Source organism: Centroberyx gerrardi, chromosome 9 (genome assembly GCF_048128805.1).
Source record: "Centroberyx gerrardi isolate f3 chromosome 9, fCenGer3.hap1.cur.20231027, whole genome shotgun sequence".
Classification (NCBI taxonomy): domain Eukaryota; kingdom Metazoa; phylum Chordata; class Actinopteri; order Beryciformes; family Berycidae; genus Centroberyx; species Centroberyx gerrardi.
This window is the reverse complement of record NC_136005.1, coordinates 25910738-25937544: the sequence shown is the minus strand read 5'-3', so window position 1 is coordinate 25937544 and position 26807 is coordinate 25910738. Positions and strand designations below refer to the sequence as shown.

The 26807-nt window shown below is 43.8% G+C and overlaps 1 protein-coding gene across 1 annotated transcript in view; it reads left to right on the top strand.

Moving 5' to 3' along the window:
- The first annotated feature begins 233 nt into the window (after nucleotides 1–233).
- Nucleotides 234–26807, top strand: part of LOC139925838 (contactin-associated protein-like 4) — a 61855-nt gene continuing 35281 nt past the window's right edge. Inside the window, exons 1-6 of the mRNA XM_071917330.2 lie at nucleotides 234–336; nucleotides 12161–12354; nucleotides 15121–15268; nucleotides 17287–17490; nucleotides 24684–24859; nucleotides 25326–25472. Coding sequence (XP_071773431.2) covers nucleotides 12283–12354; nucleotides 15121–15268; nucleotides 17287–17490; nucleotides 24684–24859; nucleotides 25326–25472 — 747 coding nt within the window. The 5' untranslated portion in view covers nucleotides 234–336; nucleotides 12161–12282. The remainder of the gene's footprint in view (nucleotides 337–12160; nucleotides 12355–15120; nucleotides 15269–17286; nucleotides 17491–24683; nucleotides 24860–25325; nucleotides 25473–26807) is intronic.

Below are 26807 nucleotides of genomic sequence, written 5' to 3'. Positions count from 1 at the left end.
ATGGGTATTCTCTGGACCCAATCAGCGTTTTGCTGGAGAAAGCCTCGAGATGAGAAGAAAGCCTCCACAGTTTCTCCCCCTCACCTTACTTCCTCCTCTCTCAGCTTTTCACTAGTCCTGTAGTAAGAGTTTATTCTATACCATACTGGTCTATAGGTTCAGTGAAATGATCTATGATTCTAAATCCTGATCCCTGTCTTTTTTTGCTTTGTGATTGGTTGACAGAGGGATGTGACAGCCCGCTGGTGTCCAATCTGCCGCCGTCGTCCTTCAGAAGCTCCTCCCAGTTGTCCAGCAGCCATGGGCCGGGCTTCGCTAAGGTCAACAGGAGAGAAGGTGAGGAATCGTCACTACTGCAGTACATGACTAGGCTTAATTCTATACTGGATATGACAACAATACATGACTGCATTGGAATCTATACAGTACAATGCTATACCAGATGACTGTGCTGAATTTTGTACAGGACACGGCTTTCATTGCCCACATTTAAAGCGACAAGAGGCAACTAGGCACTCTGGCGGCCCCAAGTGGCAGTGAAAGATAAGTGTTTTTTGAATTGTGAAAGTTTGAAGGACTTCACTACCCAGAAGTCTTAATGTTACTCCTTGGACCTGCATTTTTTCTTCTTAATGGCTAATGGGGGTGGAGGTGGTGAAGCGGTTCAACCATCATTGGTGAGTTTGTCACTTCCGGTGTGAAGAAGGTTTCCTGCCTGTGACTATACCCAATACCTGTATTTCATTTGGGAGAATAGGGCAAATCTACAGCGTTTCAGTGGGGATGGGACGTTCCTTTCTGTTCCAGCTTTTACTTTGTGATTGACACTGATAAGGTGGGTGCAAAAATCTTGCCTAGTGCAGCTTTAAACTTTATGCATTTGGTCGGTCATTGGTAATCACTGTCAAACTTTGCGGCAAGAGCTAAGAAAAATACATTGTGATGGTGATGTTTTTGACAAGAAGAAAGAATAAGAAACAGAGAATAGAGACACAGCAGAAGTGATGTCCTTCAACTGTATCTCCCCCTTGTTACTGAGTCGTGTTCTGCTCTATGGGCTGCAGTGGTGCATTCTCCCCTTATAGTGCAGGAGAGAGGCTTTGGTTCTCTACAGGACGCAGAGCATGAAACATCAAAGGCTACTGGATTCACACAATCTAACAAATACCTCACTGGTGGCTAGGGATAGGAGGAAGGAGAGAGAGAGAGAGAGAGAGCGAGAGAGCGAGAGAGAGAGAAAGAACAGCAGTTACTGCCTACCATCTGTATTGTATATAGGAGTGTATTGGAAGTATATTGGAATAGTACATCACAGACTCTCCGCAAGGCCACCTCCTCTCAATAGAAGTATAAATCTGAATTGTGATTCACCCTCCACAATAAAAATTCAAGAGGGAGCTCTCTGCTGGATGCTGATGTGAGGCTTTGAGCAGGGCTATCATGGCATGGCTTGTTGTGGAGCTTTCTGGAGGGAAGGCTTTGCTGTTTTATCCATTTTTTACAGAGCTCAGTGGCTGATTGTGGGACTAAAGCGCAGAATCAGCTGGGAGTCCGGGATGTCTTTTTCCTCAACGTGGAAGAGTGATTTGCCCAACTGGGAGACAAAAGGAAGATAAGCCATCAGGAGGCTGTTTCCTCAGTGTGTTTAATGGTATAGGCTGTAAGCAAACACTCCCCATTCTGCTGCTACTCTACACCTGGCCAAATCTCTCTGTTTTTCCTCTCTGAGTTTGATCTGGATCGACTAGATCGCAGCTGTCAGCAGGTATACTCCTTACTCCTCATGTATAAATCTGCATTAGACACCACAGGAGGATATGGTTTCATAATGATAACTGGGACATGTTTATTGTTATTGGTCGGCTGGTAGCAAGTGTCAGAAATTGTCGCTGCGGTTACACTTGAACAGATGCGAAAACACCTCACTCTGTTATCGGGTGTTAACACTCCGCATCTGGTATTTGCTCTCGGAGGAGCGGCGCTGTTCTGATTTCATTTCTCGGCTAAATGAACTGAGAGACTATTAGTGGCCCTGTAGTACTACCCACAGCTCTGTTTGAGAAAAAACCCAAGAAATAGTGTAGCTCTTTCACATATAGCTCCAATCACTATATGGAAGTCATACTTGGCCTCCGGTGCCTCTCTGTAGTGCGACTAGAGGACATGAGTGCCGTGTTTCATACAACTCACATACAGGAGATCTAGCTGATTACAATGGAGGCTTGATAGCGCTGAGTGTGACACCAAGTGAGGATGAAAAGCCCTAATAGTCTATTGACTGGGGATGAATGCTCCTTTAAAAGGCCCCTATTGTTGGATGGATGACTCTCCCTATTTCTGTCTCCCATTCTCTCCCTCTTATTTTCTTATCCCCCTGACTTTTTCTTTTTTTTCCATTTTGCTTCCCCCTTTCTCACTTTCCTCTTTTCTCCTCTGTCACTCACTCCCTCCCTCATCCTCTTTTCTCTCTCTTTTTATCACTGTCTTTCTGTATCGTTGCTCATAACTTCCTCCGGCACTCCTCCTTGCAGACTGTGGTCTGCCGTAATCATTATTTTAACTCATGCCCATTTGGACTGGCGAGAAAACATTGAGACAACTTCATTCCATCTTATAGCCAAATGTTAATGACAGTATTTAACATTTATAGCCAAATGTTAATGACAGTATTTAACATCTAAACGGTTTCTGTTTTTCAGTGGGCCATACTGATAATTGCACATTAGAGCCACTGTAATTATGTTGAAATAGGCTTGGAACATTTCATCAATCCTGAGTAATCATTTTCTGTAACGACCAATTTAGATTTGAAAGGGGATTTTAACATGAAGAGGAGGCCGATGGCTGAATTTAACTGTGTGGAGGCAACCATAGAATTAGCCATTGATCTTTGTGTGATGTTTATGTGCCACCTCTGCCTCTCCAGGTGCTCTGTTAATATTGCTCCCCAAACACCTTAACTCCTGATCCACAGCAATCCACAACACTTCCACTCAAAGCACCTCACTCCCTCCAAAAATGTGATTATATGGCTACATGTAGCTGTCTATACTGTAACCACTCATCCTTCACTCACTTTGCTAAACTAGCCAGTCCAAGATGGGTTAAATCCATGATCGACTCCCTCAAAACGCATTCTCAAATACCTGGGTATTATGGCTAGATATTGCTTCATCCTTTGTCCAGCACATTGAGAAAGTCAAAAGTCAAGTCTTGTCTTGTCTTTTTATTCCATAACACCCATGCTTTACTCACAAGAATAACTGTAGGTCTAGGTTACTATTCTATCTGTGCTTGATCATAGTGATGTAATGTACTATACATCACTATGATTGCAAGTAAGGGTCCCATTAAGTGGCATGATGTTCTGGACAATGCTGCCATCAGCTTTGTCACATATACTTCTTACACTCTGGGTTCCTCTGTAAACTGGCAAGCCTTACATAACCAATGAGAAATCCGTTGGCTCATGCTTGTGTATAAAACCCTTCTTTGTCTGACTCCCCCTATTTAAGGAACCTGTTACAAACCTCATCCTCCACCTGTACGATACACTCCGCCTGCCACGTTTTGCTAAACATCCCCAAAGCCTTCTTCTCCTGGGGCCAGTCCCCATTTCACTTTGCTGCAGCAAGCTAAGGACCCTAAAACTGGACGGTTTCACCGCTGTACCTGCTTTCAAGGTCTCTGTAATGGACCTCAAACACATGCTGTAGTCTCGCATCCCGGTACGCAGCCCCACCATGAGCTGCCCCATTTATGGCTTGTTTGCTGTTTTGACTCGCTGCTGCCCCATCTCTGAAAATGTTTTAATATGGCTCCTTGTCTGCTCTGCTGCTGGGTGTTTTTCAGTATGCTATATTGTGTATGGCATTGATCGACCGAAGCTGGTCTCAGTCTCCTTCTTGCAGTTATATCCTCTTACGCTGTATGCCTGTCTTTCAAAATATTACTCTTTTGATTCATATTTTTTATTTTGGTCCTTCTGCCTGTTTATCGTTTCATTTTTGCCTATTTATTTGTTCGCTCTGTCCCCGTCCTGCTCCCCCAGGCTGCCAGTAAAACACCTTAACTCCACCCTAAAACCCCATGAACTCCACTTCAAATCCGTGACGCTCCAACTAAAATCACCTTAAACCCCTTTCAAAGCCCCCCAAGCTCATCCAGAAACGCTTTAAGTTGTTAAAAACCTGTGCTGTTCCACCTACAGTAGGACTCTACCTTGAACTGCTAGTACTGTCTGTCTCTCTAACTGCCTGCCTGCTCAGCTGTCTGTGGCTCCATCTGTCTGTCCGACCCTGGGTGATTTTTCTTCCTGTAATGGCTTGTGTCTTTTTCTGCCCGTCTCTACCCGTTTGTCTCTTTTTAGTCTCTTTACCTGTCTTTCAGTGGCTATCAGGTGGAATAACAGCGCATCACTGCTAACCAAACATTGTGTTTATTTGGCACACACATCTGCTCCTTCTAGTGAAGCCGTCGGCCCGACCAGCGTGGTGTCAGCCTCTATTTCCCCTCCGACAGTAACACAGCGCAGACTGCAATTAGAACAGTACAGATTGCAATCATGTGTTGGATGCCATGGGCTTTTACTGTCTTATTAAATGTTAGAAAAAGAGCAATCGAGGTTTATTCTCTGTGTGGAGATGGCTGTGTTTAACACCATGAGAGACTGGTCTAGCTGTGGGTCTGGTCTTCAATTACAGAGGCGGACTACAGCTAGAAGGCTCTCTCTGTGGTTCAGCTTCCACTATTTACAGAGCAGACAGTGTTTTCTGGCCTATTCAGTACTAGGCAATGTTTGACTGAGCTTCTGGTCTGGTTTAGAGGGTTTTTTGGCTCACAGTAGCAGATAGAAAATAGAGAATTTCACAACCTCACAGTCTAACCGAAGTAGCTGAACGTGTCCAGCTGAGAAATTGGAGATATTTCACCCCCCATTGGAGAACAAAGCATAAAGGCTAATATAGAATATGTCCATTTTGTCTGTAATTTACAGCATAGAAGACTTTAGAGAAGGGTTAGGATGGAGAGAAGAGTTCCAGTTCACTTCACAAGATTAATTTTAGTCTCCTGGTGGGAGTTGTTTCCCCTCACATAGATCATGAAGCGGTGTGTTATTCCACATCATAACAATATGCGGCTGATCCTTTTATGGTGCAGCGACGAGGTTCTCAAGTGAAAACGGCTCCTCATTTAAGTTAAATGTGCGTCCTGGGATTTCCCATGAATCAGTTGATTCACCTTAATGCAGAATTTGATTTCGATTTTAGATGATGTCAGGCATTTAGCCGCAACTCAAGGACACTTTGAAAGGACATGTGGCTATTGATGGACATGTACTGCTGTGGGGATTGAACCTGTGACCTAGTTTCTGTGACCTCTATAGACCAGCCTGCCACTATGAAAAGTCATAAGCCAGCATGAACCCATAATAATACGAGTCCTTGGCATGCATCCCAGTGCTGAGCCACCAGGATGCTTCTAAAATAAAACTTCCTTTGAGTCAGCCTTGCCCAAACAACAGTGTATGATGAGCAGCAATGATGCCTATTTACTTGATGCACTAACACACATTTTTTGTGGGAGACTGGCCCATTGGTCAGTTTAGCCATTCAGTGATGAGAACATAGACACCAAAATAATCCATGTGTCCTCGGTAAATCACCGGCTCTGGTGCTCCACGCTAACACTTTATCATACACTATGCTGAGTTATAGTGGGAGATTAGCATTATCCAAAGTAAGAAGAATGACCTTGTAGTAATAAAACGATTTTTATGGCCTGTAGATTCATAAATTTTAAAAATGAACCAACATTAACTCAATATAGCTGATGTAGCCAGGTTTATTTTTGGAACTATTTCAGGGTAGCAACCACGTATTCATCCACTGCTCAGTGATTTTCAGCTGTACACAGTCTCCCATCACCCATCACCTTCACTTCCTATGAAAACAAAACCAATCACACTCTTGTGGGATGAGAGACCTTCTGAGAGGGAAAGTAGTTCAAAACAGTAGGCTGTTTTTGCATCATATTTCATGTAAATTCTACCAATCTACACAAAATGTCCAGACAAGGCCGCAATTCATTTAAGATTACTTACCATTTAGCTTAAGAGCTGCTACAAGTTCTCATTTTCTCTTTTTTGAGATAATGCTAGTCGCCTACTATCACTCAACATAGTGTGTGCTAAAGCGTTAGCATGGAGCACCAGAGCCAGCCAATCTACTGCCCTGTACTACCACTGTTTTATAGCGTTGGCCACTGAACAGCTCCACTGGGCCAGTCGGGGGTTCAATGTCTTACTCAAGGACACTTTAATGGTAGATTTTCCCAGACGGCCTGGGGAGTTGAACCGGTGACCCTCCAGCCACGACTTCCAGGCCGCCGCTGCCCCCGAAGGTGTCCGGTTGGTCGGATTCCTGATGCGGGTGACCCCGGGACGTCAGTGGGGATTGTTCCACTGTCTCCCGATTGGTTAAGCCGTAGCGGTAATGCGATGATTTGAATGTCCAACAGCACAGTGATGTAATGCTCCTGACCTGTCTTTAACCTCAATTACCTTCCCCAGTAGGAGAGCCAGCCTCGTGTCATTACAGGCAGTTAGGGAGAGAAAACATGGAGATTTCCTGGATTTAAAGTGACAGGCGTGACAGAAACTATTGTCTTGGTGATCAAACAAGGAAATGCGTGTCTGACATGGTGGATCCAATAAATCTTTTTTCATGCAGATTTCCTTGTGTATGCTCTCTCTCTCTCTCTGATTCTTTGTTTGCTTTCCTCTCCAGTTCTTAATGAGTTGAGGTCAATGTCTCTGCCTCTCTCTCTTTGTTTCTCTCTGTCTCTCACTCTTTTCCCTTTCCTCCTCTGCTTTCCTCTGGAATCCAGTCTTAATGAGTGCGCGTCAGTGCATCTGCCTCTCTCTCTCTCTTTGTCTCTTCCTCCGTCTCTCACCCTTTCACTCTTTTCCTCTTTTTCCTCTCACTCCCTCTGTTCTCCTCTGCTTTCCTGTCCGATGGCGTCGTAATGAGTAAAGGTCAGTGTGTCTGCTCTCTCCCGTTGCGCTGTCAGTGGTCATGTCTGTAACTGAAGTACTTATTAGCTTTGGCCTTTAGCTGCTGCCCTAAAGAGCAGGCAGCACAGCGTCTGAAACAGCTGGGAGAGGAAAAACAACACGGGAGCGGTGTGGTGAGAATGGAGCGAGAGGAAAGACACAGCTAATTCAATCCACAAGCACTACGGATCTATCCAAGCAGAAGCCCTGTTTTGGCTTGAGTAATTTCCTAGTAAATCTTTTTATTGGAGTGGCGATAAAATATTGAATCATCTTGAAATTTATTGGTGGTCTCATTGAGATTCATTTGTATCGTATTGTAAATCTCATGAATAGAGAAAATATTATACGAGAGGTTTTTAGCGAGATGATAGTACATTGGCTGTAATAAAAATGTTTGTCCTCGTGAATCTTATTAATCTTAGTATTAAAGTCACAATGAAATGAAAAATGACTTTTTCACCTTGTTAGCTACTTCTCTATATCGTAATGTTTCACCTATTTAACAATAAATACCAGAGAATTTACAAAATCTTTATTTTCTCATGTTTACATCAAAATCCCATTTTACCTTTCCTTTTACTTTCTGGAAAACAGTGTATTTTTAGTGTAATTTTAGTTTGTTGAACCCCCCCCCCCCCGTCCCTCCCATCGTACAAAACCTGCAACTTCAAAGTGAACAAACCCTGTTTCCTTTTCACCATGGTTGCGTCCTTGTGACTCGAATTTATTAATTTATTAATTTTAATTAATTAAAGTCCCGGCCCCACATCCCGTTTCAACAGGAAATTCATCAAATTTCGGAAGCAAGACACCATCCAAATGCCATTCCCTTGTGACTTTAATGTTGTATAAATGAGTGTGTCTTATGAGTTCAACAAATATAATCATCTGATCAGCAGCGCAGGATGTGAAACAGTCATAATGGGGTGCTTGGTGGGTTGCAATGCTTCAGTGATGAGAGGCTAATTCAGTAGTAAGTAGCTTCATAATAGGCGTGATGGGATTAGGGAGTGTGTCCACTTCAGGCTGCGCGTGTCTGAAGTGTTGGAGTATTGATTTGTATTGGCCTTGTGTCAGCATGACATTACCTAGGCAACGCAAGCAATCTCAAGTGCTCTTTAAGCTGACTGCCTCTGTGTTTGCGGTAGCTGTCTTATGCATGTGTGTGTGTGTGTGTGTGTGTGTGTGTGTGCGCACGCGCGCACGCGCTCTGTAGGGGAGAAATCCCTCCATCTGGTGCTTGGGCAACCAGGCATTGCTTTGGCCTGACTCAGCACTTTCTCTTAAACGCACGCACGCACGCACACACACACACACACACACACACACACACACACACATACACAGACACACCTCCTGCCCTTCTCAGTATTCAAAGTGTCATTATCTTGTAGCAGCCTATTCCATCACCTCCAATGTTTCTTCATAATCAGGTTCTGCCATAGCCCTCCCTCCTCTCTCTCTCTCTCTCTGTGTCACACACACACACACACACACACACACAGACACACACAGACACACACACTCCTTTGAGTGTGGCATGCCAATAGCATCCAAAATAGAAATGAAGTTGCAGCTGGATGAGTTTTGGCAACGTCTCTAAAGGCTATGTACTGTATTAAGGCACAACTCTCTCTCTCTCTCTCTCTCTCTCTCTGTGTGTGTCTCACTCTCACTCTCCCTCGCCCTCTCTCTGCTCTCTCTCTCTCTCTTCTCCTTGCACAGTACAAACCACACACAGTCATTCCCCCCTCCCCCCTCCTGCAACAGGTATGACTGTCCTGCCTCAAGGCCCCGTACTGTGAGTGGAAACAGATCCAACTCCACTGACCCAGTGTTCACCAAACAAAATAATGTCAAAACCCCATTCAGACTGTGCAAAGTGACCTGAATGTTTGAGCTGTTCCTATTCAGACTTGGACCATTCAGTGTGGTTTATTCAAAACCTGGCCTTTGTCTTTCTCATTGGTATGCTGGAAAATCGAGCCATGGACTTTTTGCCTGTTCGTTTCTTTCTGCTGAGGCATTCCCTTTAGATACCATGCATCTTTAATTCTGTTTACTATAGGATGAGTGTGTACAAAGATTGAGTTGGAGACTTTGCCTTTTTTTTCATATAAAAAAATGGATATATACAGTATATATTGAAACTGTGCAAACACTTGTTATGTCAATGTGTGCATTACAAATGTTCATAGAATGTTGTCTTTTCCTATTCCTATAAGTTTGTTCTTGTTTGATGGAACCAGTGACATTTGGAAAACATGCTGGAATCTGTCCTTGATCATGTGTCTTTGTGCATCAATGTCTGGCCAATATGATAATATTGCTCATTGCCAATACGGACTGTGCCAGGCAGCATGAGACAGAGGCTTGACACTGTGTTCATATTGTGGTGGTAAATTGGATGATCGTTGTTTTTGATAGGAGAACAGGTGAAAAATCGGACAACACTGGCATAAAGTACTGTCTATCACACCTGCTGATGGAACTGCAGTTGAATTTTCCACAAATTTGCTTTCTCCCGCCACAGTAAAAACAGACCAGATGTCTAAATGTTTCGCAAAATGGATACAGCCACATACGCTTGAGCACCTGCTCTTCTTCCTTCCGACAAAGAAACAGTAGTTAATAAGAAAGAGCTTTCTTCTTCTTTGCAGGGAAAAGATGTAACACCAAATTTTGGTTTGTTTGAGCTATTCTAATTCTCTGCTTGGCTTCCTACTCACTGACAGCAGGAACCATATTGAATAATTTCTGCAAATCATAATATAACCTTTATTTAACTAGGAAGTCACATTGAGATTAAAACCTCTTTTACAAATAAGACCTAGCCAAGACAGGGTCAAATAGCAGCATCAAACACATAACAGGACAACAACATCAAATCACAACAGCAACAATAAATACAAAAAATACATTACATAATACAGTGCATAAACAAGGCAGCCATATTTAGTCATGTGTTTGTTAGTTGAAGCAACTGCAGCTAACAGTGACCGCTTCCATTATTCTATGTTTAAAATCATTTAAAGAGATAAGGGTCTCGAGTTTGATAGTGGCCTGCAGATCGTTCCAGGACCAAGGACCGTAATAGGACAGGCTTGTTTTGCCAACCTCTGTTCTGATAGAAGGCACTTTAAACTGAAGCCATTTGTGCGACCTAAGATTATGACTGCTTTGCACAAATAAAAACTTCTGGCTTAAGTAAAAAGGTAATTTGCCTGAAATAATCTTATAGACTAAAATGTACCAGTGTTGTAGCCTACGCAAAGTGAGGGATGACCATCCTACCATGCTGTATAAGGTACAATGATGGGTCCTGAAGCTAGAATTAGTGACATACCTCAGGGCTGAGTGATACAGGGGGTCGAGTTTGGACAAGGTGGACGATGAGGCAAACCTGTAAATAGTATCACCAAAATTGATCTGAGTCAGAAAAGGCCAGCAACTAAGCGTTTTCTTGATGCCATGGAAAAACAACACTTTAGCCTGTACAGAAATCCCAGTGTGAATTTTAATTTCTTTGCGAGATAGTCAATATGGTATTTAAAATTTAAGCCCATTTGTTCGCCCAGGGGAAAAAATCATAGTTTTAGTTTTGGTTGAGTTTAAAAGCAATTTCAGATCTGATAGGGCGTGCTGCAGGGTGTTGAAATCAGTCTACAGATTTGTAAAGGCCATCTCTGCGGTGGGGGCACAGGAGTACATGAATGTATCATCTGCATACAGATTAAACAGTTTGAAATGAATTGAAATATTGAAAGTCACACAATACTATTCAACGGATCAGTGTTATTGTATGGGATGGTCAAACCTCTTCTATCAAAATCACCTTGGCAATAAGAAGGCAAGTTTGCCATTGCAGTTGACAGACATCCCTCAATGTTTTCAGGCCACAATGTGAACACAGTATGAGATATTCCCAAACATCCAGGCAAGACCTTTCCGCTGGATGCAGCAGCTGTCCGCAGGATGGAAAGGGTGCATGTTACCTGAAGTGACACGGGGGGGATGTCGGCCGTGCGACCCGGCTCCGCAAATCATTATTGAAAAGACGGCTCAATGATCAAGGCCGTATCGGTGCGGAGACGTTGGACGGACAGGGCTTCTGTCACACTCGGCACATTGAAATGATTTCTCGGCAGCGTCCGTGCGCCCTGGCAGTGCCGTCTCCTTTGATGATCCCATAAAAACTCCAGCACATACAGTAAATGGCAGGACGCATCTTGACAGCTTGTGGAGAGTCATCAAATGGCTTTAAATGCCATTCCAGCTGTTCAGAGACCAATCAGCAGTGGTACAGTCAACTTTATTTAAGTTTTTGTGACACAACTACGCATATCCCGCTTGATATCTTTGCCGTTTGTTAGTAGACCTATGAAGATTTTTTCAGGAAACCAATGGAAGTGCTAGACATATTGCACTCAGACTTAACCTGAGTCAGAGTCAGAATCGGTGTATAGCGTTGTGAAGGTGAACACACCTTCAGTTACATATTTATCACTTAAAGGTCGCGTTTTTCAGTTTCCTTGCATGTAACTCCAGCACCACTGCACAGCACCTAAGTCTGACTGTGGTTCATGATGAGAAGATTTGTGGTGGATCCAGGATGAATATGGACAGCTGCTTGTTTAGCACCCAGGATCCTATCATAGCATGCAAATGAATTGGAATCGTTCTGTATGTCTCAGATTCGATATCCTTCGTTCTGGCTACATAATAACAAAGTGTCTTCAGTCAGCGAATGAAGGTCAAGCAAGTGTGTGTGTGTACCGACACACACACTTGCTTCACACACACACACACACACACACCCCTCCAAAGTTTGTTCCATCTCCTTCCAAGTAGATTAAAATGTAATGAATCACATTTGAGTGCCGCTGTTTCTCTCTCCATCCTCACTCTCTCTTCTCTCACCTCCGTCAGGCTCTTTATCTTCCATCTCCTCACTCACACACACCAGTGACACCCCCCACCCCCTGGTTCCCCACCCACCCACCCACCCACACACACACACACACACACACACACACTGTCACACAAACTGAAAGGTGATTCTTAATCTCTGACACTCACTCTCTGCCTCTCTCTGCTGTCCAGGAGCTGGAGGTTGGTCTCCTCTGCACTCAGACAGATACCAGTGGTTGGAGGTGGACCTGGGGAGGCGGACCCAGATCACCGCCGTCGCCACGCAGGGCCGCTACGGCAGCTCTGATTGGCTGATGGCCTACGTGTTGATGTTCAGCGACACGGGACACAACTGGAGACAGTACCGGCAGGAGGACAGTATAGGGGTGAGTCTGCTGTAATGAGGAATAAACAGTAACCAAAAGGCACTGGAGGGAAAAATGCATTGCCAAGAACAGTTTAGAGGCAAGTCATCCGTAGAAAACAAATTGTGTGGGTCAGTTGAGAAGATGTGTGGGTCAGCCGAAAAACAGTAGCGCCAAAAACATTACATTACAAAGAGGAAGAATGCAAAGGGGTAAGTTTATTGTAAAAAATAATCAACATAAAAAACAGCACAATTAATGACATTATCAGCACCAAGAGTGGGTTTACTGAAAAATCGAAATCAGACTTATTACCACAACAAACAGTGCTGACAGAATCTGGAAAAGTACCACATTGGATGAATATACATTAACTCTGAAACCATCCAATATCTCCAATATCATTATCTCAAAGTCTAATATCTGAGCATAACACAATGCATATTAATTCTGGTCTCACGTAATATTTCATATTTTAACAGCAGCTTGGGAGCGAGCTCAACTCCAAATCAAGAAATGGAAGTTCGTTGAAGTCGCAGACGTAATTTACATTGTCTGGGGGGACTGGTACCGCCTGCAGGGGCAAACCCGCTCACCAGGAGCCTCTCACTCTTTATTAATAATGGATGGAACAATGAAAGGAACCTGGGCAGGGCGCCGCCGACTGCATGGAGCTGCTGTCAAACAGTTTAACCTCTGTTGACAGGCGGTTGGTGCTTTGGTCGGAAAGCCCGTCTCGTGCTGGAAAAGTCACAGCTTTGATTCCCGCAACAGCCCAAGGTGTCCATCAACAGTCTTCGAGCGAGACGTTGAACACTTGCCAGCTCCTTCATTGTAAGCCACTCTGTAGAAGTGTCAGCTAAATGCCTAAAATGTAAATGAGAAATGAGCAAGAAAGCTGGCTGAGACCATGTGATGACTTCGAAATTCTGCAGTGCAGCTGATACTCAAACCCATGTATGAATTCCTCCCTCTGGACTGGGGTTGAAATTCACAGCTGCTGCACTTTCCTCTGTCTGTAACCCTCTCTCCTTCCAGTGCTGTGGTCGCTCCATGTCTGCACATGTTCTTTTTCATGCTCGAAACATTATTTTTCATACCACCTTAGCCAAAAAGCAAAAGAATGACTGATCTCCTTTGAACAAACTGCTGCATGTCAGAATGACGGGAGGCCGAGCTGGCCGCTGCTGATTGAACAATGCTGCTCCTACCTCGCATCAAGCTCGATGTGAGGTAGAGGCAGTCGAGCGTCTCCCCTCACCTCCTGGTAGACAGCACATCCTTCTCGTTACAGTGGCGGCGCGCAGAACCGCTTTTGATTCCGAGCTGACAGGAGACAAAATTCTCCCGGCGAAGAATACAACCCCTCTGAGGACTGGGAGGCATTTGCTAAAAGTCTTTCTGGGGGAGAACGGGGGTATGACTTCTCGCAGCTTAAAAACTTGTTGATTTGACACTCAGCATGAAGGGTGATAAATCCAGATCAGCTTTCAGAGTGTTTTTGAAAGCTCCATATATTAGTCAGGCCAGCTTAGTGCGTCTGTTAGAGAGGAGAGTTGACTGCAGAACAGCTGTATCACTCACAGCTCCTTGCGGACCTCTCGGCTTAGAGGAGTGCCGCCGCTCTCTTTTTCTCCCCTTTTTCTCTTTCCATTCCCCTCTCTCTTTTGCCTCTCCTCTCTCATTCTCTACCCTTCTCTCTCTCCCTCTCTCTCTCCTTGACTGAGGGCTTGTCAGAGGCTGGTCATATTTCAAAAGACGCTCACCAAGTAAATGAGATGCCGCTCTCCTCAGCAGGAAACAGAGCCATTTGTTGAGCTTAACGCTCGGCTGCCCAGCCCTTCAAAGCACTGAGGACGGCACTGAGATCACAATTATGCAGCGCCAGGGAAGCCAATTTCTCTCACATAGCCACATCAGTACACACTCACACACGCACACACACACACAATGTCAGTCAACTTGTCAAGTACGCAAGACTCCGACACAACTAAGCACACACGTTTGAGCCTATGCACACACACACACACACACACAAATTCTGATTCTTCTTTTCTTTTCTTTTTTTGTTTTACAGATGTTAATGCGACCTCTGAGTGTTGCTCTCTGCACGGTATTTGTCTTTCAACCAGAGAATCCCATTGGGTTCCCACAGGCAGCTGATTGGGGAAATAGAAGCCATTAGTCTCATAAGAGAGGCTCAGGATGGAGACAGAATTGGTTCCAGGGTTATTGATCACTGGACACACAGAGAGCGAGAGAGCGGGAGAGAGAGAGACAGAGAGACATTATCAGCAGTTAGGATCAATGCCCTCTTTGAGCTCAAAGTTTGAAAATGCAGAAAGACTGTTTTAGGATCGAGGAGGTTAATGAGAGTTTTTCTCCACACTCGTCCTTTGTTTACTACAACCAGAACTAGTGCTGCATCTCTCTCGTTTGAGGATCCACTCATCAAAAAGGCGGTTCTATCTGCACAGCATGCGTTTCGTCAAGAGAAAGTTCAAAGACAGTCGTTTTTAGCCTCTAGGATAGCAGCGAAACTTCAGTGAGAATTTAAAAGAGAATATGTTCACTTAGCAGCCAGCTTGATTATAAGCATCATGATACAAAATAGATCCTGTGTTCTCGTCTGTGTGTTCTTCTGCTGTTCTCCAGGAACTAATTGCTACAAACAGTACGCCATTAGAGCTGTTGTACACCATAAATACAGGATAATATGGATGAATAGGTAGATGGATGGATAATTGGGCAGACAGCTAGCTAGCATGTTGCTTTGTGTTTGTCCAGGCTTTCCCAGGTAACAGTAACGCAGACAGTGTGGTCCAGTATAAACTTCAGCAGCCGGTGATCGCTCGCTACCTCCGCCTGGTCCCTCTGGACTGGAACCCCAGCGGGAGGATCGGACTCAGACTGGAGATCTATGGCTGTCCTTACAGTAAGTCCACTCTGACTCCTTCACTTCAGTGGCTCAACAACAAAGCAATGCCTGCTTGGACCCCCTATTGTAGGCGTATACATGCAGAATGATGAACCTTGACCATGATTTTTATTTTCCCTTTTTGGGCTATTTTACTTTACTTGATTATAACGAATTCTGAAAGCTGCAAATATTCATTATTTAACAAGATAAAGGCATTTATCACAAAGATTAAAGGTGCTACGTGTAACATTTTAATATCAGTAAATCATTGCAACATTCATTTTGAGAGATTAGTATACATGAGAAATGAGACCATCACCAAGACTATCCATCTACACTGTATTTTACATTGCCACCTCCCACAATGGGAGATTGCTGTATGGCACAAAGGGAAATTGCTTTATGGCACAAAACAGAAACTGTTTATAGTAATATACAACTTTACTCCAGTTCATCTATTCTAATTGCATAGTTTCAACTTCACTTTTGCTTACTTCGTTGGAATGAATATTGGCTGTTATCAAATGCTGTTATCGACTCTTCTTCTTCTTCTTGCACTTCAAAATAAACACACCTGGAGCGACACCAGGGAGGGGGAGGGAGGACATCCTCTTTCCATCCTCTTTGAGGCAACAGGGTTTATGGGAAATGTGGTCTCAAGTTTGAGAAACACAGAATGCTAGACGCAGCACCTTCAAAAACATGATTCTTTTTTTTTTCACATTTGATGAACACATATACTCTTGCAGGGGTCTGGACCCGCTGAGTTGAGAACTACTGATTTACCTCACTGGACTTTGAAGGTTTCAGTTTGAAGAGTGTAGGTTGAAATTAGAGCTGTGAGAAAACGCTGATGATACTGGTGACATGTTGTGGTCACACCCATTTATTTTTATCACACAGATGCGCGATATGAGTTGTTGGACCCACAACAATGAAATGTAATTATTCACACAAACACGTGTTTTTTAAGGTCTGGGGTTGCTGCTCTGCAATCATCAAAAGAAATGAGACGATGTGGTTTCGGTGTGCTGTTTGAAGTGTGTGTGCATCAGGGGGGCACAGGTTGGTCTGGTTCATTAGAAAGCGTTCAGTCAGAGAAAAATTAGCAGGCAAAATCGATAACAATAACAACATCAGACACTAGATAATATGGGCTGTTGTCTGATTTAAGTGCTGTATCTGTGTGTGAAGGGAACAAAGGCCACACTGTCTCATTACGATGTTCAATAAGAATGGAATGAACTGTCAGAAGAAATGACAAAGGCTTCAGCTATGAAATACAAGCGATTCATGAATTTGAGTTCACGGGAACAAGCTTCAGTTTGCTGCATTATAAACATCCTAAACTAAATGTCAAGACTTGTTGTTTTGCAATGCGGCGCGTTGTGTCCAAAATACTGTATTTTACCATAAAGTTTATTCACTCACACACACCTCACACCTCTGTCAGACGTGTGCTTGTCAGTTTAGTAGTTAGGATAGAGCTGAAGGCTTTTCTTATTAAAGATATACCCTAGACAACTTCGTACGTTGGCGGCTCCAATGGCAGAAAGAGTTTGGAAACTGTTTGAACTTCAATACCCAGAAATCCTGTAAGGTGTAGTCAGTAAACTGCACAGATCACACTCATGTTTATTAATCCGGCCGGTCTGTGATGCTTTATACCAAAGAGACGAGAGAGGAAAAATATCTTCCTGTGGGCGGAGAAATGTCCATACCTGACATCAGAACTACATTTGGGTAATAGAGGGGATCTAATAGGTGTCAATTAGTGGGGATGGGACGTTCTTCTCTGTTGCAGCCCCACTTTGTGATTTAGGCTGATAAGACAAGTATCATTTTACATAAAAATCTTGCCTAGTGCAGCTTTATATGTGTGATTTAAATATATACCAGACCTTTAAATTGATGAGGCTTCAGACCCTGAAGAGTGAAGCTCTATTTTGACTCTAACGTTGTGACTGCATACTGTATCTGTGTTGTTTGACTGTAGAGTAAATCTCTGCCTGCTATACCTCTGTGTTCTGCAGCCTCTGATGTGGCGAGCTTTGATGGCAGCAGCAGCCTGCACTACAGGTTGAGTCTGAGGCCGAGCCGCACGGTCAAGGAGCTCATCTCTCTGAAGTTTAAAACCCTGAGGAATTCTGGGACGCTGCTCCACGCAGAGGGACAGAGAGAACACAGCCTCACTCTGGTGTTAGAGAAAGGAAAGCTTCTGCTCTACCTCCGACAAGGTAACACTGATCTCCCAATATATACAACCATATACTCATAGTATTATATTGGTGCTATCTTCCACTCAAATATTGCTTGGTGGATTTCTGAATAGTTTGCAGTTATATTGGTCTCAAATGTATGTAAATGTCTCCAACTACTGCATCTCACACAAGGATGATGACTTCTGTTGCTTTTCTCCTGTCAATACATACTGTTGAAATCTCCCTGACAAAAGCTTATCTCTCTGAAAAATATAGTACAAGATCTATAATAATCGCAAATACTTCATCGTAACTTGATGGGTCTCATTTTATCTCAGGCACCACTGATCAGATTTCAATGAAATTTGGGGGAATGATGCATCTTAACACTGTGTCAGATGGTGTTTTGGACACTATTTCTGAATTGTCATTTTAGTTGGTGTTTTTGTGTGTTTGGATGACATTTTGGTTTGTGCTTTTATTTTGAAGATTTTAAGCTTCAGGTACTGTTCAATCCTGGTCCTCAGGACCCAGAACCCTGCTGGTTTTCATTCTAGCTGTCTAATCGGGGACTAAATTACACCTGGCATGCCAGGTGAGTGCAGTTAACTACCTGGAGGGATCGAAAACTGGCAGTACTCCGGTCCCGAGGAGCAGGATTGAAAACCACTGAGAGGCACATTTATTTATATAATTTATTTTTTAAAGTGCCCACCTTTTTAAGCTTTTTTAAGCAGTCACCTTGTTGCTCTTTATGCAGGAACTCTGGTGGGATTTGATCCCAGGCCGCCAGTGGTGAGGGTCTCAACCACTCCCCTATCGAGCGACTGACTGGAAACAGTCAGTTTGGTTGGAACTTTAGACATTTAAATTTTATTGAGGAAGTGGAAGTTTGGAAGTGGTTTACTAGCCTTGCAAGCAAACACTGAAGCTCTATATATCTGCTCATTCATTGTTAATCGCTCTGAATAAGTGTGCCAGCTAAAGGCCTAAACCGTACAGTGTAATGATGTCCTGAGGCTCCAGAGCCTCTCGTCTTCCTCTATATAAGTTTAGTGGTGAGCACATTTTTATCCCCACAATGAATTGGAAGGAGCTATGGATCGGTCTCCATCCATCTGTTCGTTTGTGTCTCTGTTCGTCAGATGTGGTTTCTAAGATACCACTGATCGGATTTTGAGGAAACTTGGGGGAACGATGCTTCTCACAGCTTAAACTGATTAGCCCAAGGAGGGGGCGCTACATTGTTTGTTGTTGTTTGTTCGTCCATATGTCACAAGCAATATCTCAAACACCGCTGATTGGATTTTGACAACGCTTGGAGAAACTGTGTATCTCACCAATGGAGGCACTACAGTTACAGGTCAAAACAAGATGACATATTTGTTACTGATTGGCTGTGAGGGGGACTGCATCATTCGTGGGGGCCGACATGTTGTTCTTTATCTTTCTGCCTCTTTCTCTGTTTTGTCTTTCTTTCTCCCTCTCTGTCAATCTCTCCCTCTATCTCTTTCTCCCTCTCTCTCAACTTGATGTTCTCTCTCACTCTCTCGCTGTTAACCTATGATGGATGTTAGCGACATGTGTTAAGGCTGAACTCTGCGGAGCACAGCGGACTAGCACAGTAAGACATGATGCATGGCCTCTACTAGCACAGCATTGTGGAGGCTATGGGAGAAGTGTGTGTGCGTGTGTGTAGGTGTAAACGAGGTTAAACCTGAGGTGTTGTCAGGTTGCCAGGCTGTCGTATTATCACCATATGGCACACCTCTCATCAACCATGCCATCTGGCAGCTGAAGTACTCTACCTCTCTGCTAACCTACCACCTATTCATCCCTGCCTTCCTTCCTTCGTCCCTCTCTCTACTTCCTTCCATACCTCCCTTCCTCCCTTCTCGTAACCTCCCTCCATCCCTGTCTCTCTCTACATCCCCACCTCCACCCACCCCTCCCTCCAGAGTTTACAGCTCTAGTTTAGTTGAGCCTCCTCATTCCCTGATGGCAGGTATTGTCTGTCAGCCTTAGAGCGGTGTCATCTGCAAAACCTGTCACCCTCTGATCAGCTCCCTGGATGACGTCTGTCACATCTCCCTGCTAGACCAGAGTCGATAGTCAACAAACTACTAGTGGAACTCTGGGTCTCAGAGGAGGGAAAATAAACGCCACCCATTGTTATAATAGAGCAGAGATTAGGAGGAGCTGTGCTTATCCAGCAATAGAGCGACACTGAAAAAAAAAACATCCCCTGCTCCGCCTCAGTCACTCCGCTGTCACTGCATCCTGCCACCTAACTCTCTTTTCTTCACTCTAGCTCTCTCCGTTTCCCTGCCCCCTACCCTTTCTTTTCCTGCCTTCTCTATTTTCCTCTTTCTCCATTGTTATTTATCACAGCCTTTCTCATATGTCGCCCCAATTCTCCCCCTGCTAGATTTTTTTCAAAGGCGATTATTTGCCTTTTTCAATTGCATGCTTTGTTTTTCTCCTCTCTCTCGCTCTCTCTCTCTCTCTCTCTCTCTCTCTCTCTCTCTTGCCCCCCTTCCCTCCCACTCTCCTAGGAGTTTGCAGTCTGCAGACGGTGTAATTTAGATCAATAGCTTGGAGCATCCAGCCTGAGCCACAGCATGCTCTCCCACAGTCAGCTATTGGCTCGAGAGTCCGGCAGAAGAGAACAGAAGAAAACAGAGCAGAACAGAATATAATGGAACAGAAGACAACAGAATAAGACAAAACAGAATATAGCAGAACAGAAGAGAACAGAATAAGACAAAACAGAATATAGCAGAACAGAAGAGAACAGAATAAGACAAAACAGAATATAGCTGAACAGAAAAGAGCAGTACACAACAGAACAGAGCAGAACCTGAAGATTTAGATTGAGTTGAATCTTCTGTCCACAGCAGAGTGTGAGAGATTCTCTGAGGCTTTTCATACTTATCTCCCCCATTTGGCAACCTGATCCCGTCCGTCCCTGGCCTCTCTTTAACAGTGATGCATCCCAACTAGGGCTGCACGATATATCGTTTCAGCATTGTCATCGCGATGTGCGCATGCGCAATAGTCACATCGCGGGACGTGCGATGTCAAGTAAGGCAAATTAACTCAAACACGTCATGCTACAACTTTTTTGCTGCTTGATACAAAAGGAAAACTCGCACGGTTCTCATTTTCCATGACTAATCTATAAGAGAAGTCTGTCTGATATAACATAATTTACTCCGATTTAAGGGTTTGTTATAAGAGTAGCGCATGTTACCTTTCCAGCTTTCGCGGCTCCGAACCATAGTTGGGAAGCCTCTGGTGTTGTGCTAGCCTATTTTAGCTTAGCCTGGCTCGTAGCTGGTAACAAGCTTTTTACTAAGAGTCCGGCCCAACTCTGCAGTGGAGAAGTGGCACTTTATTTCAGTACAGCAGCGAACATAATGCACGGCCTCTCGGTGACATTCTAAGCTCTTTTCCTGCTAACTATGGTAACTTACCTCACTTAGCATCCTGCAACTCACTCTGGCTGCGGCTCAAAACACACTCACTTCCTACCACGTCACCCGTGCAGGTTACCCACAAGGCCACCTTCTTAAAGAGACAAGGCTTGATAGAGCTATTCAAGTCATTTGGTGAAAATTCCTGTATTTTTTCACATCGCAATATATATCGCAGAAAAAAAAAATATTGCAATGTCAGTTTTTTCCAGTATCGTGCAGCCCTAATCCCAACCCCGTCCCGTCATGAGGAAAACAAGCTGGCTGAGGCAGAGGAGCTAGAGATGGCTAATGATGGCTAACACTGAGCATCAGGGACAAGTGTAGCTTATAAAAACACACACGTAAAGTGCTGACCCAGAGCGGACATGCTTGTCTTTGCGAGACGAGCTTTGCGAGACGACAAAATGAATGAATGGAAATAGATGGATAGACCTGTCTATCTATAGATAGACAGATAGACAGATAGGCAGGCAGCAAGCAGGCAGACAGACAGACAAATAAATAAATGCAACGACTAGACAGTTATGCCCACTCTATCTGCCTGTGGCTGTCCAACCAGTAGGAATAAATTGGCTGGCTCATTAAGATTTATGTCTGCTATCCAAAACCATCTCATTTCCTCTCTGCTTTACATTCATCAAAATGTCAGTTTGCTATAATGTAGCCCACTGGTTCATAATTCAGTTCAATTCTTAACTGTCACTGGGAAGTTCTAATACCCCAGCAGTAAATACGTCGAGGGTTAGTGCGTCCTGCTCCAGTGCATTCTGGGCAAGGGGTGTTAAGTATAGCCGACTAAATTAAGGTGGTGTCAGAGAGGCAGACAGGGCGAGCTGCATGTCCAGCTGAAGCCTGTCTTTACAGGGCTGGCTTCCATTTTTTATTATTTTCAATAGTAAGGAGGACATGCCGTTGCTTGTTCCTAACAGTGCTGAGAGCTGGGTATGTTTTCGGTGCTAGAGGTTTACAGTTTTTCAAGTTTTAGCAAACTAGTGCAGTGCCCGTTCGCCCCGCTGCTGCACAGAGCGCTGTTCGCTTGTTTATTCACAGTTTAGTAATATTGAACGTGTCGCGTGTCCAAATTGCACCAAATCCGACACTGCACGTCTTTGGGTCCCCAGCAATACACCCGCCAAGTGTGAAGTCGATCGGACAAACGGTTCTTGAGATATGCGAAGGACACACATACAGACAGAGATTCCTTGCTTTATAGTATGATGAAAAGCACGCTCAAAGAGGGTTTCAGTGATCTCACAGAGCAACAAGAGCCTCGACCAGAGCTTCCCCCAGGCTTCTGCTGAGTGCTGTTAGCTTACAAAGACATGCCCAAGTCATAAAGTGTGTCAGTTGGCATAGTGAATAGAACACTATGAGTTGTGGTCATTATTGCATTTACTTACTTTATCCCACTTTGTCTATTAGGAGCAGAAGTCGATGTAATGCACGCCTGGCTCCGGTTCTCTCCTGTCTATTCCAGTACATGGCAGATTACTTGATAGACTCAAGTGATATTTATTCCTCTGCCTGATTTTGGTGGAATTCAGTCGATAAAATGTATGATTAAATGTATTTACGTTTACCACTACCCAGTATTGGTTCATTCCAAATAAGGCATAACTTCCTAATTTGGAATCTTCGAAATACGTAGTGGGGAACTTCCCATGCAAAGCTAACATTTCGGAGGCAGTCGCTCATTTGAACTCCTTCTTTAGTGATGACCCCAACAGCATTAACCGCTTACTAGTAAACCTATACTAGCTAACGTCTTTGGCTAGTGCTGTCACGCACCAGAAAAAAGGCGCAATCATTTTGGTCCGCTCCTTGCGGTGAAGGAATGTAGTTCCACAGCCTTTTACCCAAGCCTTTTCCCTCAGAAGTTACAAAATGTGTACAGCTCTTGCTTATGTAACTGTGGGTGCTGCAGGATGATTTTCAACACAATATAATGCTCTGTTTAGTTCTTATAAGATGTTTCCCCCCATGGTTAACTTTTGGTGCAGCTCCCTATAGTGATTTACAGTGAGCCTCCAGGAGAGTCCGTTACAGTCTCATAAGAAGTTCAGTCAGCAGCCTAGGCATTTTCAGGGAAGCCACACACTCATATCAACTGAGATAGCCACCAATACTGTACTGCACTCCCTTCCTCTACAATAGGTAGCCTGCAGCTGACTTCTTTTGTACAGTGGCAGTGTGTGACTCATATTACAAAGTTGATGAGCTACAAACAATACAAGAGAGGAAAGGCAAATCTGAATGATTGACCACCAGAGGGAGAGAGAAAGCCCGGAGACAGCAGTTATATTCTTGCCAGAACATCAGTGTACTTCTTCCTTTTTCTCAAGATGTTTTATGGTAATACCTCACTTCCCCCCCGTGACCCAAGCTGAGAATTAGTTTAGAGAATGTACATTATTTTTACAGTCGAGCTGTATTTCAAGTACTAGCGTCGCGCGAGAATAAAATGCTGAAACAATTATAACAGTCTGTCTCCTGATAAGACCTGTCATTGTCGTCCTTCATAAACAGATTTAGACTCGCAGCGAAGAGCTGTAATGGAATAGCAGACAGAATATGATTAGGTGATATTGCCTCGGGGAGCTGTCTGGAAAGGTAGACTCCTGGAAAGTAGTGTTCAACACAGACGCTGCACCTTTAAGACAAGAACATTCAATCTAACTCCATTCAGCGTGGATAAATGGGGCAGTTATTGCGGTGTTACAGAGCCATGCGTCTTCCAGGTGGACAATAAGGACGGCAGAGTTCTGTCTCTCTCAGACGGAGTCTCCTCCCTCACATCTGCTGTGGGACTCGAGCGGGCCACGCAGCCAAGGAGAGAGGGAACGAGGGAGGGAAATAAAGACTGACAGAGAGGAAGAGAAGGAGAAAGAGTTTCATGAATGAAAGTCAGGAAAGTGTTTTTATGTTTGTTTGCCCTCAGACCGCTCGTATTGATCTCTCCCCCCTCTTCCCACTCATTCAAGCTGTAATCAAATATGTCATCTCACTAAATGGGCTGAAATGAAAGCCTGGACATAAGGTCCATAATCTCTCTCTCTCTCTCTCTCTCTCTCTCTCTTTCTCACTCCATCTATCTATCTATCTCTGGATGACGTTGCTTCCTTTGAAAAGAATCTCCTTCATATTTAATGATTGAGTGTATCTAGCTTTTTTTCTGCTGTATCGCTCCTTCTGTCAGCAGAAACTCTCCCCTCTCCCAACACTTTAGGGATGCAGAGATGGATCCAGTAATTTGGACCTGCTGGTGTTGGTCTGTCATTAATTATGTCCTGCTATCTTTTTGCAGCATCATCATTTATTGGGCATGGTCCTCCTCCCTGCAAGCATACAGATATCCAGTGCTCTCTAATGAGTGCAGGGTGACCTCGGTGATCTGCTCCCTGTTTGAGACAAAGATGAAAATATTGCGCTAAAGCTGTTACATTTCCATGTCTCGCTGTGTTTTGATATATCAAACACAGACACTTTGGTTAACTTTTCTTGCAAGGGAAAAGCGGAGGTATAAACTGATCTCCTTACAACATTTTCAGGCTGACCTTGAGTTTTTTTTTTTTTTATTCTGACATAGAAGAGAGTTTGTAGACGTTAGAAAAATGAAAAGTTCCTCAGCAGGTAGTCTAGATAAGGTAGGGTTCTTACATGATCTGGAGAGTACAACTGACAACATTGATTGTTCTTCTCATCTTCACCTCCTCCTCCTCCTCTTCCTCCTCTCCTCCTCACGTGCTCCAGGTATGAGTTTGTCCCCTGGCAGCCAGCATCTGGTTTCTGTGGGCAGCCTGCTGGACGACCAGCACTGGCACCATGTGAAGGTGGAGCGGCTCAGCGCTCACCTCAACCTCACCGTGGATAAAAACACCCAGCAGGTTCACATCCCAGCAGAGTTCAGCCACTGGGACATTCACCAGGTGGGGGGGACTACACACACACACACACACACACACACACACATACACACAGGCGCACACATACACACAGGCGCATGGTTTGTTATTTCTAATCTCCTCAGGATTACTGCAAAATTGTTGACACTGTATTATAGTGTTTATCAAAATACATAATTATGGCTCCTGTTTCTGATTGGCTAAGTCACATTAAAAGTCATTGTTAAATACCTGATAAAGGCACACTTGCGACTGCATAACAGTTAATTAAATTATTAATTCAAATATTAATATTAAAAATGTAATCTTCATTCATACCAGTATTAGAACTGCATTGCCTGGTGGAGGAATTACACTTGATGATTGGTTTTGCATTGTGCCTAACAGCACCTCTTCTTCTTCCAGCTGCTCCAAAAATCCCTGTAAAGCATTGCCTTTCATTTAGGTATTTATACCCGAGGCCCTGAGCATATTTTGTTTTCACACGCAGCTGAGTCTGGGAGCCGTCCAGAGCCATGGATTTCAGAAGCCAGTCCTCTCCAAGAGGAACTTCCACGGCTGCCTGGAAAACCTGATCTACAACGGCCTCAACCTGATTGACCTGGCTAAACAGAACGACCACCAGGTTACTGTGGTGGTAAGTGAGTTTACAGTGTGTTACTGTGGCTTTAGCTTTATCACTGTGGTAATCTGACAGAATGACAAATAGGTTACTGCAGAGATAAGTTAGTTCACAGTGTGGTGGCTATAGGACAAGGCTTCTGTAATGGTAAGGCTACCTATGATAACCCAACAGATATGACTATGAAATTATTGTTGTTGTGCACCATGTGTGTTTCTGAGTATGTTGGAATACATGACAATACAATACAATGTGTATGGTGGGATATTGTGCATCCACCATTGTGCCTCTATCAGTGTTATCAGTACTGTATATTGTGAGCTGTATTTACCTTGTCTAGTGAGATAATGTGCATCTATCTGCGGTGTATATAGTGAGCTGTATAGTGACCTTGGAATTGTGAGCAGGGAATGAAAGGTTTTGATGTTCAACTCTCTGCCTCCATACCATTCAATTATTCAACATACATGAAACACCATAGGTCAGCATGCATGTGGGGGTGGGTGGCTTTTATTTCAGGCTATTGTGCAAAACAGTGTAGCAGTGAACGACATGTCTAAAATCTTCTGTTTGTTAAAAAAGACACGATTAGCTGTTATGTTTGTGCTGTCGTTGCCCAGTTGTTAACCTTGCTTATCAGCAACCATATTAAAATTCTACCGAGAGGTGAACCTTCAAAACAAGGTGATGGATCAATTTTGTTCACTTCAGACTTATTTTCCTCCTCCTCCTCCCTCCTCCTTCCTCTTCCTTATCCCCATCACTGTCATTATCTTCCTAATGGTCACTGTCATCATCATTATTTTCATCATCATTATCATCATCTGCATCATCATCGTCTTAATCTTCGTACTCATCATCATGGTCATTGTCATCAGCGGCATCAGCGTTATCTCCCTCATTATCATCACCAGTGCCATCACATCCACATCTTTACAAAGCCCACAGCAAAAAAAAAAAACCTAGGAAGTGGCATAGAGAAGGAGGAAAGTGAAAGAGGGAGAAAGGAGGCAGAGGAGGATGAAGAGGAGGAGAAGAAGGAGGGGGGATAAAGAGGAGAGAAGAGAAAGAGAGAGAACAAACAACAGCTAACACTTTCTGATAACATATTAATCATCACAGTCAAGGTTGCCTTGTGTGCGTTTGCAGTACAAAGTGAATCCATGTAATATGTGCCTCACAATGTGTTGTATAGGTGACCTCCCCGATTACATAATAAGTAGTCTACATAAAATAACATATTTTCCTACAGATACAGTATATTCTCATGAATAGGTTATAATGTTGGTTTTATGACCACCTCCCAGAACTATAGTACACTACTGTTGTTATGGGTTCAGTTCATGATAG